At 39.2% G+C, this 12617-nt stretch overlaps 1 protein-coding gene across 3 annotated transcripts in view; it reads right to left on the bottom strand.

The window, feature by feature from the left end:
• LOC106051837 (macrophage mannose receptor 1-like) overlaps positions 1-12617 on the bottom strand; it is a 112496-nt gene that overhangs the window by 75439 nt on the left and 24440 nt on the right. For all 3 annotated transcript variants that reach the window (XM_056004786.1, XM_056004785.1, XM_056004787.1), the window contains exon 2: positions 10715-11015. In XM_056004786.1, the coding sequence (XP_055860761.1) occupies positions 10715-10805 (91 nt within the window). In that variant the 5' untranslated portion in view covers positions 10806-11015. The remainder of the gene's footprint in view (positions 1-10714; positions 11016-12617) is intronic.

The following is a 12617-nucleotide window of genomic DNA, read 5'->3' as shown; positions in this document are numbered from 1 at the left end:
TTAAATTAAAATTGGTCCAAGACTTTTATTTTGCAACATGATGGGATTTTCCTTTCTGGTGGTGCTATGCAGGAGTCCAAGAATCTCATCTTTTCTCATAACAGAAAGTTATCTAGTTATAAAAATAAATAAAAGGATTTAAAAAAAATAAAAATATGTGTGACATATGTGTTGACCATGCTAAACGTATACATATGTTATTAAGTATAATTATATAATTTTGCCATTCTAAAAATAGTCTGTACCTAAAAGGAGCTACTGCGTTAATGTGTAGACATGGCCCTGACCTTAATAGTTATGAATTATTACTAAAGGTGAAGGCAGATATTCAGTTAATTTGATGGACATTGCACTCATCTAAAAGCAACTATAACATATATTATGATTTACATTTTCATGGAAAACTAGTTTTTCAAAAATACAAGTACTTCAGCTTATGAGAAAAGTGCATAGGGAAAAATTGCAATGCCTTACCTTTAGAGGTGCAACCAATCATTGACTTGTCAGGAATGCATGCCTTTTTCTTCCATTTCCAAACATAACTGTAATTATACAATTAGGCATATTGGCTAATTTCTTTTGAAAACATTAAAATTAAAAAATAATATTAAATTGAATACATTGTTGTATCAAACATACAAATTATCAGACATAACTTTGCCTAATTTCATCTAACAGTTTATTGTAAAGGAATGGCCTGCACAACAGCCAAGTTATATTAGGCATTCTTGAAAGATGAATTTGCTTAAGAGTGTTATAAAAAAAAAACTAGAGAAAAATGTTAAATTCCATCCCAGATATTTGGATGTTGCTTGACCATGAAAATCACACTTCATAAAATATCTTTTAGATAACTAAAATACAAATTGTATAGTAGTACTTACAATAAATATTGAATGGATGCCAATATTATTAATGTCTGCCCAGAGAGTAGAAATAGTATAAGTATGATCCTTGAGCCATTCTGGTACATCATCAGAACTGGTTGGCATGGTTCTACTTGTTAATAACTGAAACATTACAAACATTTTTTTAAATTTATAATTTATCACAGACTAGAAAAGAAATGTTGCGAGGAAAAATACCAATGGTTAGAATACACCTGATGATACTTTTGTAGCCTTAAAATGCACCAAAACTTCATTCATTAAATCTGATAAGAAACATATATGTATCACACAAGTCAAAGTTGATCAGAGTGTCATAGCAAATAATTAACTAGATATGTGAGTTTTATATTAAAGTCCTAAATTTCAGGGGATAGATCCATAATTGACACCACATCATTTATTATTTCATGAACTCATGGGTCTGGGCATGGCATGGAAACTATTATTTAATGTATGGGGTGTAGGCGAGGCATGGATTATAAATTGTCTTGTATAGATTAGATTGGGTAAAACTTCCCGTCGAAGGTAACTTTTACTGATAGATCTGGATCAATTATAAATTTATGGGATCTAGGCCTGCATAAATTTTATCTTTTATTTATATATTTTATGTACATATATAACTAGTCTAGAATCTATAATTATATCTTAATAATATTTTGTTGTAGATGTCATATAATAGGATGGCTGCCTGGTCGTGCGGTTTGCACGCTGGACTGTCGTTCGGACTTATCGATGGTCCCGGGTTCAAACCCTGCCTGCTCCCATCCCCCGCCGTCCTGCGGGAGGTTTGGACTAGGAAGTAATTATCTTCAACTCTGAAGGAACATCCGAAATAAGTAAAACATTTTACAAACAAAACAAACAAACAATATCTAAAATATTAAGTATAGATCAGTAGATTTAGAATTTTAGCTAGTAAATATTTGTATATTCCAAATCTAAACTGGATCTATATATTGTATATCTATCTAGAATTTAGATCTGTAGATTTAGTACTTTAGCTAGTAAAATACTTTTATATTCTAAATCTAAACTGGATCTAGATCTAATTATTCTAGAAGCTTAGATCTAGAAGACTAGTTGTCAAGATTTGACTACACTATGGCTAAGGCTAATGCACTAGCTAAGTAGGCCTACTAGATAGATCAAGAGACAGAGTACTAATAGACACTTGCCTTGTTGGGCCTCTCAAATCAGATACAGACTTTAGAGACAATTTAGGAAGGTGAATTTCAATCCAATTCCAACATCTACAAACTACAAGTTAGAGTCTAGCTAGAGATGCTAGATCTAGTCTAGAAGGCTGATCAATTAAAAATAAAATCAATCATTTCTAAAGTTTGTAAAATTATATTTTATAGATCTAATCTATCTATTTATAATATAGAAATCTATGTCTACTATAATATTTTAATATTTAAAATGATATGGCTGGTGATATTAATTATTTTAATTGAGACATTGACATACAAAGTAACAAAATAATTAGATCTTATACTAACTCATAGCTTATACTGTATTGTATTAAACCTTCCAGTTTACGTTCCACTATCTTGACTTGACTACACTGACTAAAAATGGCACTATCACGGTGACTATGATTATTTATAGATCTAGAATACTAGTCTAGATTATTATCTATGATGATGATGATTATCAACTGGTAGATCTATAAGTATAATCAGTATAAACTATAATCACTGCATTCGTTTCATTCACTGTCTGTATCAATAATAGTGTGATGTGAAAGTGAAGTCTAGATTTAGATCTAGATTAGATAGAATTGATACATTATAAATCTACTTTCTACTATAAAAAAGTATTATTATTATACTATAGATCTACAATCTACATCTACTAATATTAGTACAGGTTGTTGTTGATTTGAGGCACCTCGGCACAATTTAGGCCATGTCGTGCCTGCAGTCCCTCAAGGACCACTCTCTCTCTAAACAACAAGGGCCAGATTCTATACAGTCATATAATTAAAATCAAGGTCTATTCACAGTTAAAATAGTAAAGGTAGTAAAAATTTAAATATTTGGTAAAAATCTAATGTAAATAGTGCATGTTCACAAATTCAGAAATCAGATCTTCGTAGATAGCCCCACTTCCCGAATAAAGCCCAGTACCTTCCCAGGGTCGACATTATTAAATAGTGTTTTTAGATTAGTGGCTCTAAAATATTTTGCCCTGACATCCTGGTATCTGGGGCAATCAACGAGGATATGTTCCACGGTGAGGCGAGAGTCACAGTACTCGCAAAGTGGGGGCTCCTCTCTCTTCAGTACAAAAGAGTGCGTGATGTAGGTGTGGCCAATCCTAAGTCTGGACATGGTTGTGCTACCACGCCTTGTCAGACCCTTAGATGTGGGCCGCCACCTGACATCCGCCACAATCTGCCTGAGTTTACTGTGAGTCTCAGCCTCCCATCGGTTCTGCCACTCTCGATAGGTGGCAGAGGCAATACTTTGTCTCAGGTCCGAGTAGGGAATTTGGGTTCCTGACACCGCATGATTTAGGGCTCTCTTTGCTTCTCTGTCTGCGGCTTCGTTTCCCTCAATGCCAACATGGGAGGGGACCCAGATGAAGGTGACATCCCTACGGTCGGCTGTTATTAGGTCCAACAGCTTCAGGCTCTTATGTACCAATGGGATGTCAGTCTTCATCCGCCCCAAAGCTTGCAATGCAGATTTGGAGTCGGAGCAGATTATAAATTTACTCCTTTCTGATGCTTTTACGGCCATAAGTGCAAGCAATATTGCGTGCAATTCGGCCGTAAAGATGGAGCAGCCATCGGGGAGTCTACGGGAGATTGTTTTGTTCCGAAAGGAGCAGGCACACGCGACCTTTCCCTCCATTTTGGATCCGTCTGTGTAGATGGTGCCACAATCTCCGTAGCTCTCCTGCAGTTCCCTAAAGTGGACTTGTAGTATGCTTGGGTCTGTATTTTCTTTTTTGAAATTAAGGAGGGATAAATTTAATTTGGGTTTATTCATTAGCCAAGGAGGATTCTGAGGGGTTTCTATTTTAGAGATTTGGTCAATGGGTGGGGTTAAATTTTGGATGGGTTCTCTCATTCGAAGGCCCAACGGCTGTATGACGTTAGGCCTTCGATTGTATAATTCTACCTCTGTGGGGTTAAATATGGAGTCAAAAGCAGGGTTCGTGGGGTTGGATTTTAGCTTGACTATATACTGCATTGCAAGCTTTTTCATTCTTATATCCATGGGGAGTTCTCCAGCCTCCACATGGAGACTTGGGATAGGTGATGTACGAAACGCGCCGAGACAGAGACGCAGGGCAGCATTTTGTATTGGTTCCAGTATTTTTAGGTACGACTTCCTTGCTGCTCCATATATTATGGATCCGTAGTCTAGCTTGGATCGAATTAGACTCCGATAGAGCAGCAGCAAGGTATCTCTGTCAGCTCCCCAGTCCGTATGGCTGAGTACTCTTAGTATGTTTAATGACTTTTGGCATTTCTTCTTAAGTTCCTTAATGTGGGGGAGAAAATTAAATTTGGAATCTAAGGTGAGGCCTAAAAATTTTGTAGTTTTCACGACAGGGATCTTCTTTTTGTGTATAAATAGTTCAGGGTCTGGGTGGAGTCCCCTTAGATTACAAAAATGCATACTAACTGTTTTGGAGTCTGAGAATTTGAAACCATTATAGTTTGCCCAACCCTGAATTTTGTTTAAACATAACTGTAATTTCCTTTCTAAGGTGTTCATGTTTTTCCCATAAGTAAGAATGACAAAGTCATCAACATACAAAGAGCACTCTATGCCAGGGGACAGCGCATTTATGATGCTATTTATTTTAATGTTGAACAGGGTGACTGACAGAATGCTGCCCTGGGGTACACCCATTTCCTGGTCATGAGTGTCAGAAGCGGAGTTGCCCACTCGAACCTGAAATTTTCGATCTTTCAGGAATTCCTCCACAAAACGGGGGAGGTGTCCCTTAAGCCCCATAAGCGCCAGGTCACGTAGAATGCCATGTTTCCAGGTTGTGTCATAGGCCTTTTCTATATCGAAGAATACAGCTACTAGATGTTCTCTTCTGAGTAATGCATTTCTAATATAAGCTTCCAGCCTTACCAGGTGGTCAGTTGTTGTCCGCCCCTGCCGGAATCCGCACTGGTAGTTTGAGATCACTTTATTCCTTTCCAGGTACCAGACCAGCCTACTGTTAATCATTCTTTCCATGGTTTTGCAGATGCAGCTTGTTAGTGCTATTGGTCGATAGTTAGCTGGGTCAGAGCCGTCTCTTCCCGGTTTAGGTATCGGTATAACTGTGGCTTTCCTCCAGCTGTTTGGGAAAGCGCCTGTTTGCCACACACAGTTATAGACCCCTAGCAGGACTGCCAATGAGGGTTCGGGAAGGTGCTTGAGGAACTGGTAATGGATTTCGTCTTCTCCAGGCGCTGTGTCATGTGACTTGTCCAGCGATTCCCTCAGTTCCTCAAGCGAGAACGGTTTGTTGTAGTCTTCATTGTTCTCTGACCTGAAATCAATGGGGTGTCTTTCCTCCCTGGTTTTGACTTTTTGGAACTCTGGCGTGTAGTGTGCAGTGGATGATTTTTCTGCTATTGAGGATGCAAGGCAGTCAGCTATTTCTCTGGGGGACGTGACAGTTCGTCCTTGGTTTTTCAAATGCCCTATTGCATTTGATTCTTTCCCTTTGATTCGCCTTACTGCCTTCCAAACCGCTCTAGCAGAAGTTTTGGCATCCAGACTGCCGACAAAACTTCTCCAGGAATTCCTTTTGGCTGACCGTATGGTTTGTCTAGCCTTTGCTCTAGCTATCCTGAATAGCTTTAGGTTTTCCTGGGAAGGATTCTTTATAAATGCAGCCAGTCGTTTTTTCCTATCACCAATAGCACTTTTGCAAGCTGTATCAAACCATGGTTTGCTAGGCCGTTTTGGATTTGCAGAGGTTAGGGGTACAACTTTCCTGGCTATACTTAGTAGCTTGCTAGCAAAGGTATCAGCTGGGTTCTGTTCATGGAGGATATTTTCTGTGATATCCTCAGAGCATCTTTTTTGGAATTGTTCCCAATCGGCCTTATTCAGTTTCCACCGCTGAGGTCGTCCCAATGAAGGGAGATTGTTAGTAATGATGATTGGGAAGTGATCACTTCCCCGTAGATCATTGCTAACTGACCATTTAAAATCGTCCAGAAGTCCGGGGACGCATACGGTGAGGTCAATGCATGTGAATGATCCAGTTCCTGGGTGCAAGTAGGTCGGTGATGCATCATTAAGTATGCATAAATCATGTTGGAGGAAGATATCCTCCAGCATACGACCTCTTGTGTCGGTATTGTTGGATCCCCACATGGTGTTATGGGCATTGAAATCCCCAAGGATTAAATAAGGCCGGGGGAGTTGTTTCAATAGGTCCTCCATGTCTGTTCGGTTTAATGGAGCGCCTGGTGGTAGATACAGGCTGCAGCAAGTGATAACCTTGTGAAGGGTTATCCTAGATGCTACGGCCTGTAGTGTGGTCTGTAGTTCTACCCTCTCATGGGGGATGCTATCCTTCACAAGGATACAGACTCCACCTGATGCTCTCTCTGCATCCTCAACATTCTTGGTGTAAGCACGGTAGCTTCGGAAGCTGATGCAATCTTTCAGAAATGTTTCCTGTAAGCAGACAGCTACAGGAGTCTCAGAGTCCATCAGTAGCTGCATTTCCTCGTAATTGGCCTTGAGGCCTCTACAATTCCACTGTACAATTCTGGAATCCATGGCTTATTCTAGATGACCTACTTGGAGCTATTTGGCCTTTGGAGGCCCCCGGAGGGGTTTCCCTTTATTCCAGTGACCTTGGTATTTTTATTCTTGGGTTTGGATGGAGAGGAGGACAACCCCCTTTTGGGGGAAGTCTTTCTCTCTGGAGAGGGGAGATCCCTCTGGTTAGAGCGGAAGTTATTTCCTCCTCTCTCACCTCGGGCATCCTCTCCGCTTTGATTTCTCCCCTTAGGGAGTTGGTCAACCTCTAGCTCGGTAGAGGTTGGGGTGTCTGGCTGGGTTCTCTGAGGAGAACCTGTGTCAGACATGATGTCTCCGGGTTCTCCCGGAGTATTGGTTTTGACATGCTGCTCAGTCTCCATGCTCTCATCAGCGAGCACAGAGAACCTGTTCTTTAGCATGACAACAGGGCTTTCTTGTTTCTTCAGAGGTGTGTTCTTTGGCGGTGTTTTCTTCTGAGTTGGGGGAGGAGGAGGGGGTGGTGGGGTCAGTGTGTCCGTCTGTGTGGCTATGGATCTTCCTTTCTTAGCAACAGCCTGGGCGTAGGTCTTTGTCAAGCCGAATTGGCCCTTGGGTAGGGCCAGTACAGCCGATTTCGCCTGGCTAAAGGTACATCCGTTTCTTGCCTTGTACTCCTGCACGGCAACCTCCTGTTTCCACACAGGGCAGTCCTTGGAGTAGGCTGAGTGGCCAGCTTGACAGTTTGGGCATTTGAACTGGGCTGTGCAGCCCTTGTCCTCATGACCCTCTCCAGCACATCTGGCACACACAGTGTTCCTCTTGCAGACTGCCGCGCCGTGTCCATAACCCTGGCACTTGAAGCACCTCATGGGGTTAGGTATGTAGGGCCTCACTGGAACTCGTAGGTATCCTGCCTTCACATACTCTGGCGGTGTCCTAGTTCCGAATGTGAGGATAATAGTGGCGGTTTTGACCTCCTCACCCTCCCTGCGCCTGGTAATGCGCCGGGCATGGGTGACTCCTTCAATGCCCTCCACTATTTCCTTCTCGGAACATTCCAGTAGGTCCCTAGAGCTGATTACACCTCTGCTGGTGTTCAGACTCTTGTGTGGCATGACTTCCACTTGGAGATCACAGAGTCTTCTGCATCTTAAAAGCCCATCAGAGTGTGTCTTGCTGTCTACTTCTATAAGTAGTTCCATTGTTTTGTGTAGCTTAGACACACTCTTGGGCTCTCCCACTACTGACTTGAGTCCCTTATAGATAATAAAAGGGCTCAACTTGGTCAGGCTTTTTCCCTCATCTGTGCATCTAACCATCAGAAATGATGGCCAGGTGGCACAGCTTTTTGGGACCTCCTCTTTTTTATCGTCGATTCGGCGTTTCTTGCCCAGACATAGGTCTGGGGCAAGTAGTTTTGTGTGTGTTTTTTTGTCCATATATATTTTGGTTAATTCGGCACCTGTGCTCCCCACCCGCCATCGAGTCCAACAAGGGGACGGGCCATTCGGATGTCCAGAATGAGCCCGTCAGGGCTACACAGGTGCTATACTCAGTCAGCTGCTACATCGGACATGTGTCCGATACAGCAGCTCCCTGATTGACCCTCCAGCCACCGCCCTCCAGCATAGGTCGACGACCTATGCTGGTAGCTCGGCATGACCAGCCGGTTGACCCAGAGCGGGCCATCTGGGTCTCAGGTCTAGGGGAACTTGGAGCCAAAGTATTGTGTTGTTGTGGTTTATCCTCAGATAGCCACCACTCAAACACCAGGATCTCTTTATCCCCCCTTACCCGTCGCAGTCCACGGCAAACGGACTGGTCTAGGACGTAGTGAGAATTTAAAGTTAGGGAGACAGTGTGATGATCAATGAAGGCAGACTTAGGAAAAGAGGAGGCAGACACAATGATAGAAAAGAAGTAGGGCACTTTTGAGCTCCAAAAGTGCTAAGGAAAGAGGAGCGCAGTTTAACGTCATGTCTCGGGACGCTATTAGTACAGGTACTAGCTAGATCTACAGGCCAGGCAATACAGCTATAGACTGGATAGATGATCGATAGATCTAGACGTAGACTAGATCTATAAACATTCATATTGATCTCATGTATGGTTTAGATCTAGAGAAAATAGAGTAAAAATCATGACTTTATTAGATCTATTGAGTTATTTTTTTTTAAATATCTTTAAATAGATCTAGAACCATAGTCTAAGACTGGGTGTTGTAGATCTATATTATTCTAGATATAAGAGATCTATAGATAAGTTCGGTTTTTAAAAAATGCGCATTCGAAATTTAAAATACCCAGATTTAAGTATTAATATACCCATATTGGTAGGTCCGCGTTAATCATTTATTAGATCTATTAAAGCATGTCTATATAAAAGATATTATTATTTAAAAATATATTATTATATAAAAGATATAGTTGTGAATATTTACTAAAAAAAATTAAAATTATGAATGTTTTTACTTTTGCCAATTAACACTCTGGCTGGCAAAAAGGATGACTCCTCAATACTATGAAAAGACAATAACTGCATGAGTTGGTTTGGAATTGTATTTTGTAAGACTAACTTAAAAAAAAATATCCTTCAAGAGAATAAACGAAAAAAGGTTTGTCAGAAGAAAAGCTGGCTTGAATACGCAAATAATGGACCAGCCTCTCTCTCTTGATATCTTGTTAAGAACATTGGTGACCGGGAAAAGTGGAGGATTTGGTTACGCGGGACAGATGATAATGATTTCATGTACATAAAAAAAATCCAGATTTTGTGTAAAATACCCAAATGTGAAAGTACTGAAAACAGCTATTTTAATGGGGTGGCCTTAAAAAAATAACTTTTGTGACGATCCCTTATTCAGGAAAATTTTATAAATCACAAAACATTGTGAGAAAATGGATGAAGTTTTTAGAGATCTAATAAAATAAAGCGTAGGAAAGTTTTACTCTCATTGAAGGTCAGTCCAAGTGACTGGAGGAGTAAATTTCTTCTTTTGCATCCTCCTGAATTTCTCCATATTGCACCTTGCGCGAAAAAAGATGCGCGACGGCACTCCCCTAGTAAAAACTAGGAGCTGTTGTTCCATTAGTATAGTTCCATGGTTCTACTTTGAACGTTTATAAATAGCATCATGTGACCTTGCTGATCTTCTTTCTATAAATAGTAATGGTACACATTTTTGAAAAGGAAATAAATTCTTGCATTTTATTTGCTAGCATTAACGACTAACTATCTAAGCAACCCATTAATTCGACGTAGATTTTTTGTTAAAATGATATAGATATAGTAGTCGCCCTTAGTAAACTTTTAATTGAGCTAAATACCATACAATGATGGGCTATCATAACGGCTGCTGTGAGTTAACAATGAAGACGTCGCGTGACAGCGAAGAGATAGCTCTAACTGATGCAGTGTTTCATGTCTTCAATCTAATCTATCCTTCTGATAACATTGCTTAAGTAGTCCAGTAGATAGTCTAATCATAAGGCGAGACTTTTTTTGTTCTTCTTTTAGTGTAGCCTCAATCAGTAGAAATACAAGTCAATCAACTCATTTTAACAACATAACAGTCAGAGGCGGCCTAATGAAGAGGGGTGCATTTCAATAATATACTTTCAATTAGAAACTAGGCCCAATACAAGATGTTTTTTCATTACTATTAGCGGTGGGTTTTTAGTTTGTTGTAACACAGGACAGACGACCTTTTTGAAAGGCAGAGAAACAAATACAACTAAAGAAGGAGAATACAGAGACAACAAAAAAAATCAAAGAAACTAGAAATAAAATGTCATAATTCAATCTAGAAAACGTATATGAAGAATACATTAGTTTAAAGTTTAGAGGAACGTATGCAATAAAAACAATTTATATTCTCTGTGACCCCGACATATAATAGATTTGAATTGGATAGTCTATATAACGGTATTTTGAAAAAAAAATTGAGGCACAATTACCTTCGCTTTACATGTGTAAAAAATTGTAAGACTTGTTCTTTTTGGGGTGGGGGTGGATCTAAATTCAAAAGAAATGACAAATAAAAAGCTAATTAAATTAAATATAGTTCTGTTATCTTTTCACAAGTAGTAATATATAACTTACCTATATGTGATAAAATCCATAACACCAAACCAACACAGAATTGATGAGATTTAAAGTATTTCCATAAAAACAAGTGATTTGAAAGATGCATGGTTAATATCAATGCTGCCTTTGTAATGAGTATAGATTCTATGTATCCAGTAAATTTTGTACAACGATGTCAGATCAACAGTAATTAGTAAATTTCACACAATTTAAAAGTTTTATCCTATATGATGCCATGTTTACTGTAATCCAGGTATACTTTTTTGTAGGCTACTTTACTTTATATCTAGTTATGACGGTAGATCGTCGTCGAAGACTGAAAACAAAGTGTATATGAATTAGTATTATGATTAAGTTGCATAATGGCATTGTTAACATCTTTTCAATTACGTTTAAGTTTACAGAACTGAAGCTACATTTAGGTATTTCTAAAATCTAAATTGTTGTCAATAACTTGCTTTTAATGCACATGCAAATACCAACACATGCATAAATATCCAATTATTATCCAAAATAAAAATATACATAGTGCTTTTATATTAATATATCTATTAGTAAGAAAAAATGCCGAATGCTTCAGTTGTGTGTGCCTGTGTGTGTCATTGTGTATTCAACTGACCAGTGCTCGCGCGTGTAAGTGGTGGGAGCCGATGTGCAGAAGTTCTAGAACTGAACTAAGTGGTCATGTTAGCTGAGGCTGTAGCCTGTCAATACTTTTGTTGTCACAGATACATTTTGAAGAAGCGAAATAAAATTAAAACTCAAAGCAATATCAGAAGATTGAAATAGACACGTAGAGAATCTCAACTCATTGAATTTCATAAACAGATTCATATTTAGGCATTAACAAAAATATTTACATTCAATCAAAGCTTAGCAAATAAAAACTAGGAAGTAGAAAAAGTTTCTAACAGTTGTTTGGAGAATGAAAGTATTTTTCTGTCAGGTCTAGTAATATTAGCACCTTTGTAGTTTTTAAAATACATCTATTCAATTCACACTTTCGGAGTGGAATCTGGGCAAAGGATGAGTGGACGCGATTCTCGAAAACGGCTCTAATGATTTCCCTAGAGATTTGACAGTTGATGTAAGTTGATGTGTTGATGTCTAGGCCCTATTCCATTGATGTAAGTTGATGTGTATAGCTGGGAAAAGAATTACTTGCTCGATGGCCACACTAAGAAAACTCTATTTTGACCGTTATAATTTGTCAAAGTATAAGAAGAAAAATCTTAATCTGGAACAGACTCTACGTTTTAGGGCATTTCCGCATGTAGGCCCTATTCCATGTCTAGGCCCTATTCCATGTCTAGGCCCTATTTCATGTCTATGCCCTATTCCATGTATATGCCCTATTCCATGTCTATGCCCTATTTCATGTCTATGCCCTATTCCATGTCTATGTCCTATTCCATGTCTATGCCCTATTTCATGTCTATGCCATATTCCATGTATATGCCCTATTCCATGTCTAGGCCCTATTTCATGTCTATGCCCTATTCCATGTCTATGCCCTATTTCATGTCTATGCCCTATTTCATGTCTATGCCCTATTTCATGTCTATGCCCTATTCCATGTCTAGGCACTATTTCATGTCTATGCCCTATTCCATGTCTAGGCCCTAGTCCATGTCTATGCCCTATTCCATGTCTAGGCCCTATTTCATGTCTAGGCCCTAGTCCATGTCTATGCCCTATTCATTCAAAAATGTTTATGGAATTAATGTTCAAGAACATTTTGCGCACCGTCCTCCAAGTCTAGATATATATGTCATGTGGTCTAGATCTAAAGGGCGATCATTAGAATATTATAGTCTACTAGATTTATACATTCGCTTAACTAGTATTTTTTCGCCGGGGGAGGGGGGTCAGGCGGGTTAAAAAAAAAAAGTTCCTTACATTCATTAGTTATTAAGAA

The sequence above is a fragment of the Biomphalaria glabrata genome, chromosome 11 (genome assembly GCF_947242115.1).
Source record: "Biomphalaria glabrata chromosome 11, xgBioGlab47.1, whole genome shotgun sequence".
Lineage (NCBI taxonomy): Eukaryota > Metazoa > Mollusca > Gastropoda > Planorbidae > Biomphalaria > Biomphalaria glabrata.
The sequence above is the reverse complement of the archived record's forward strand: the minus strand, read 5'-3'. Positions and strand labels throughout refer to the sequence as shown.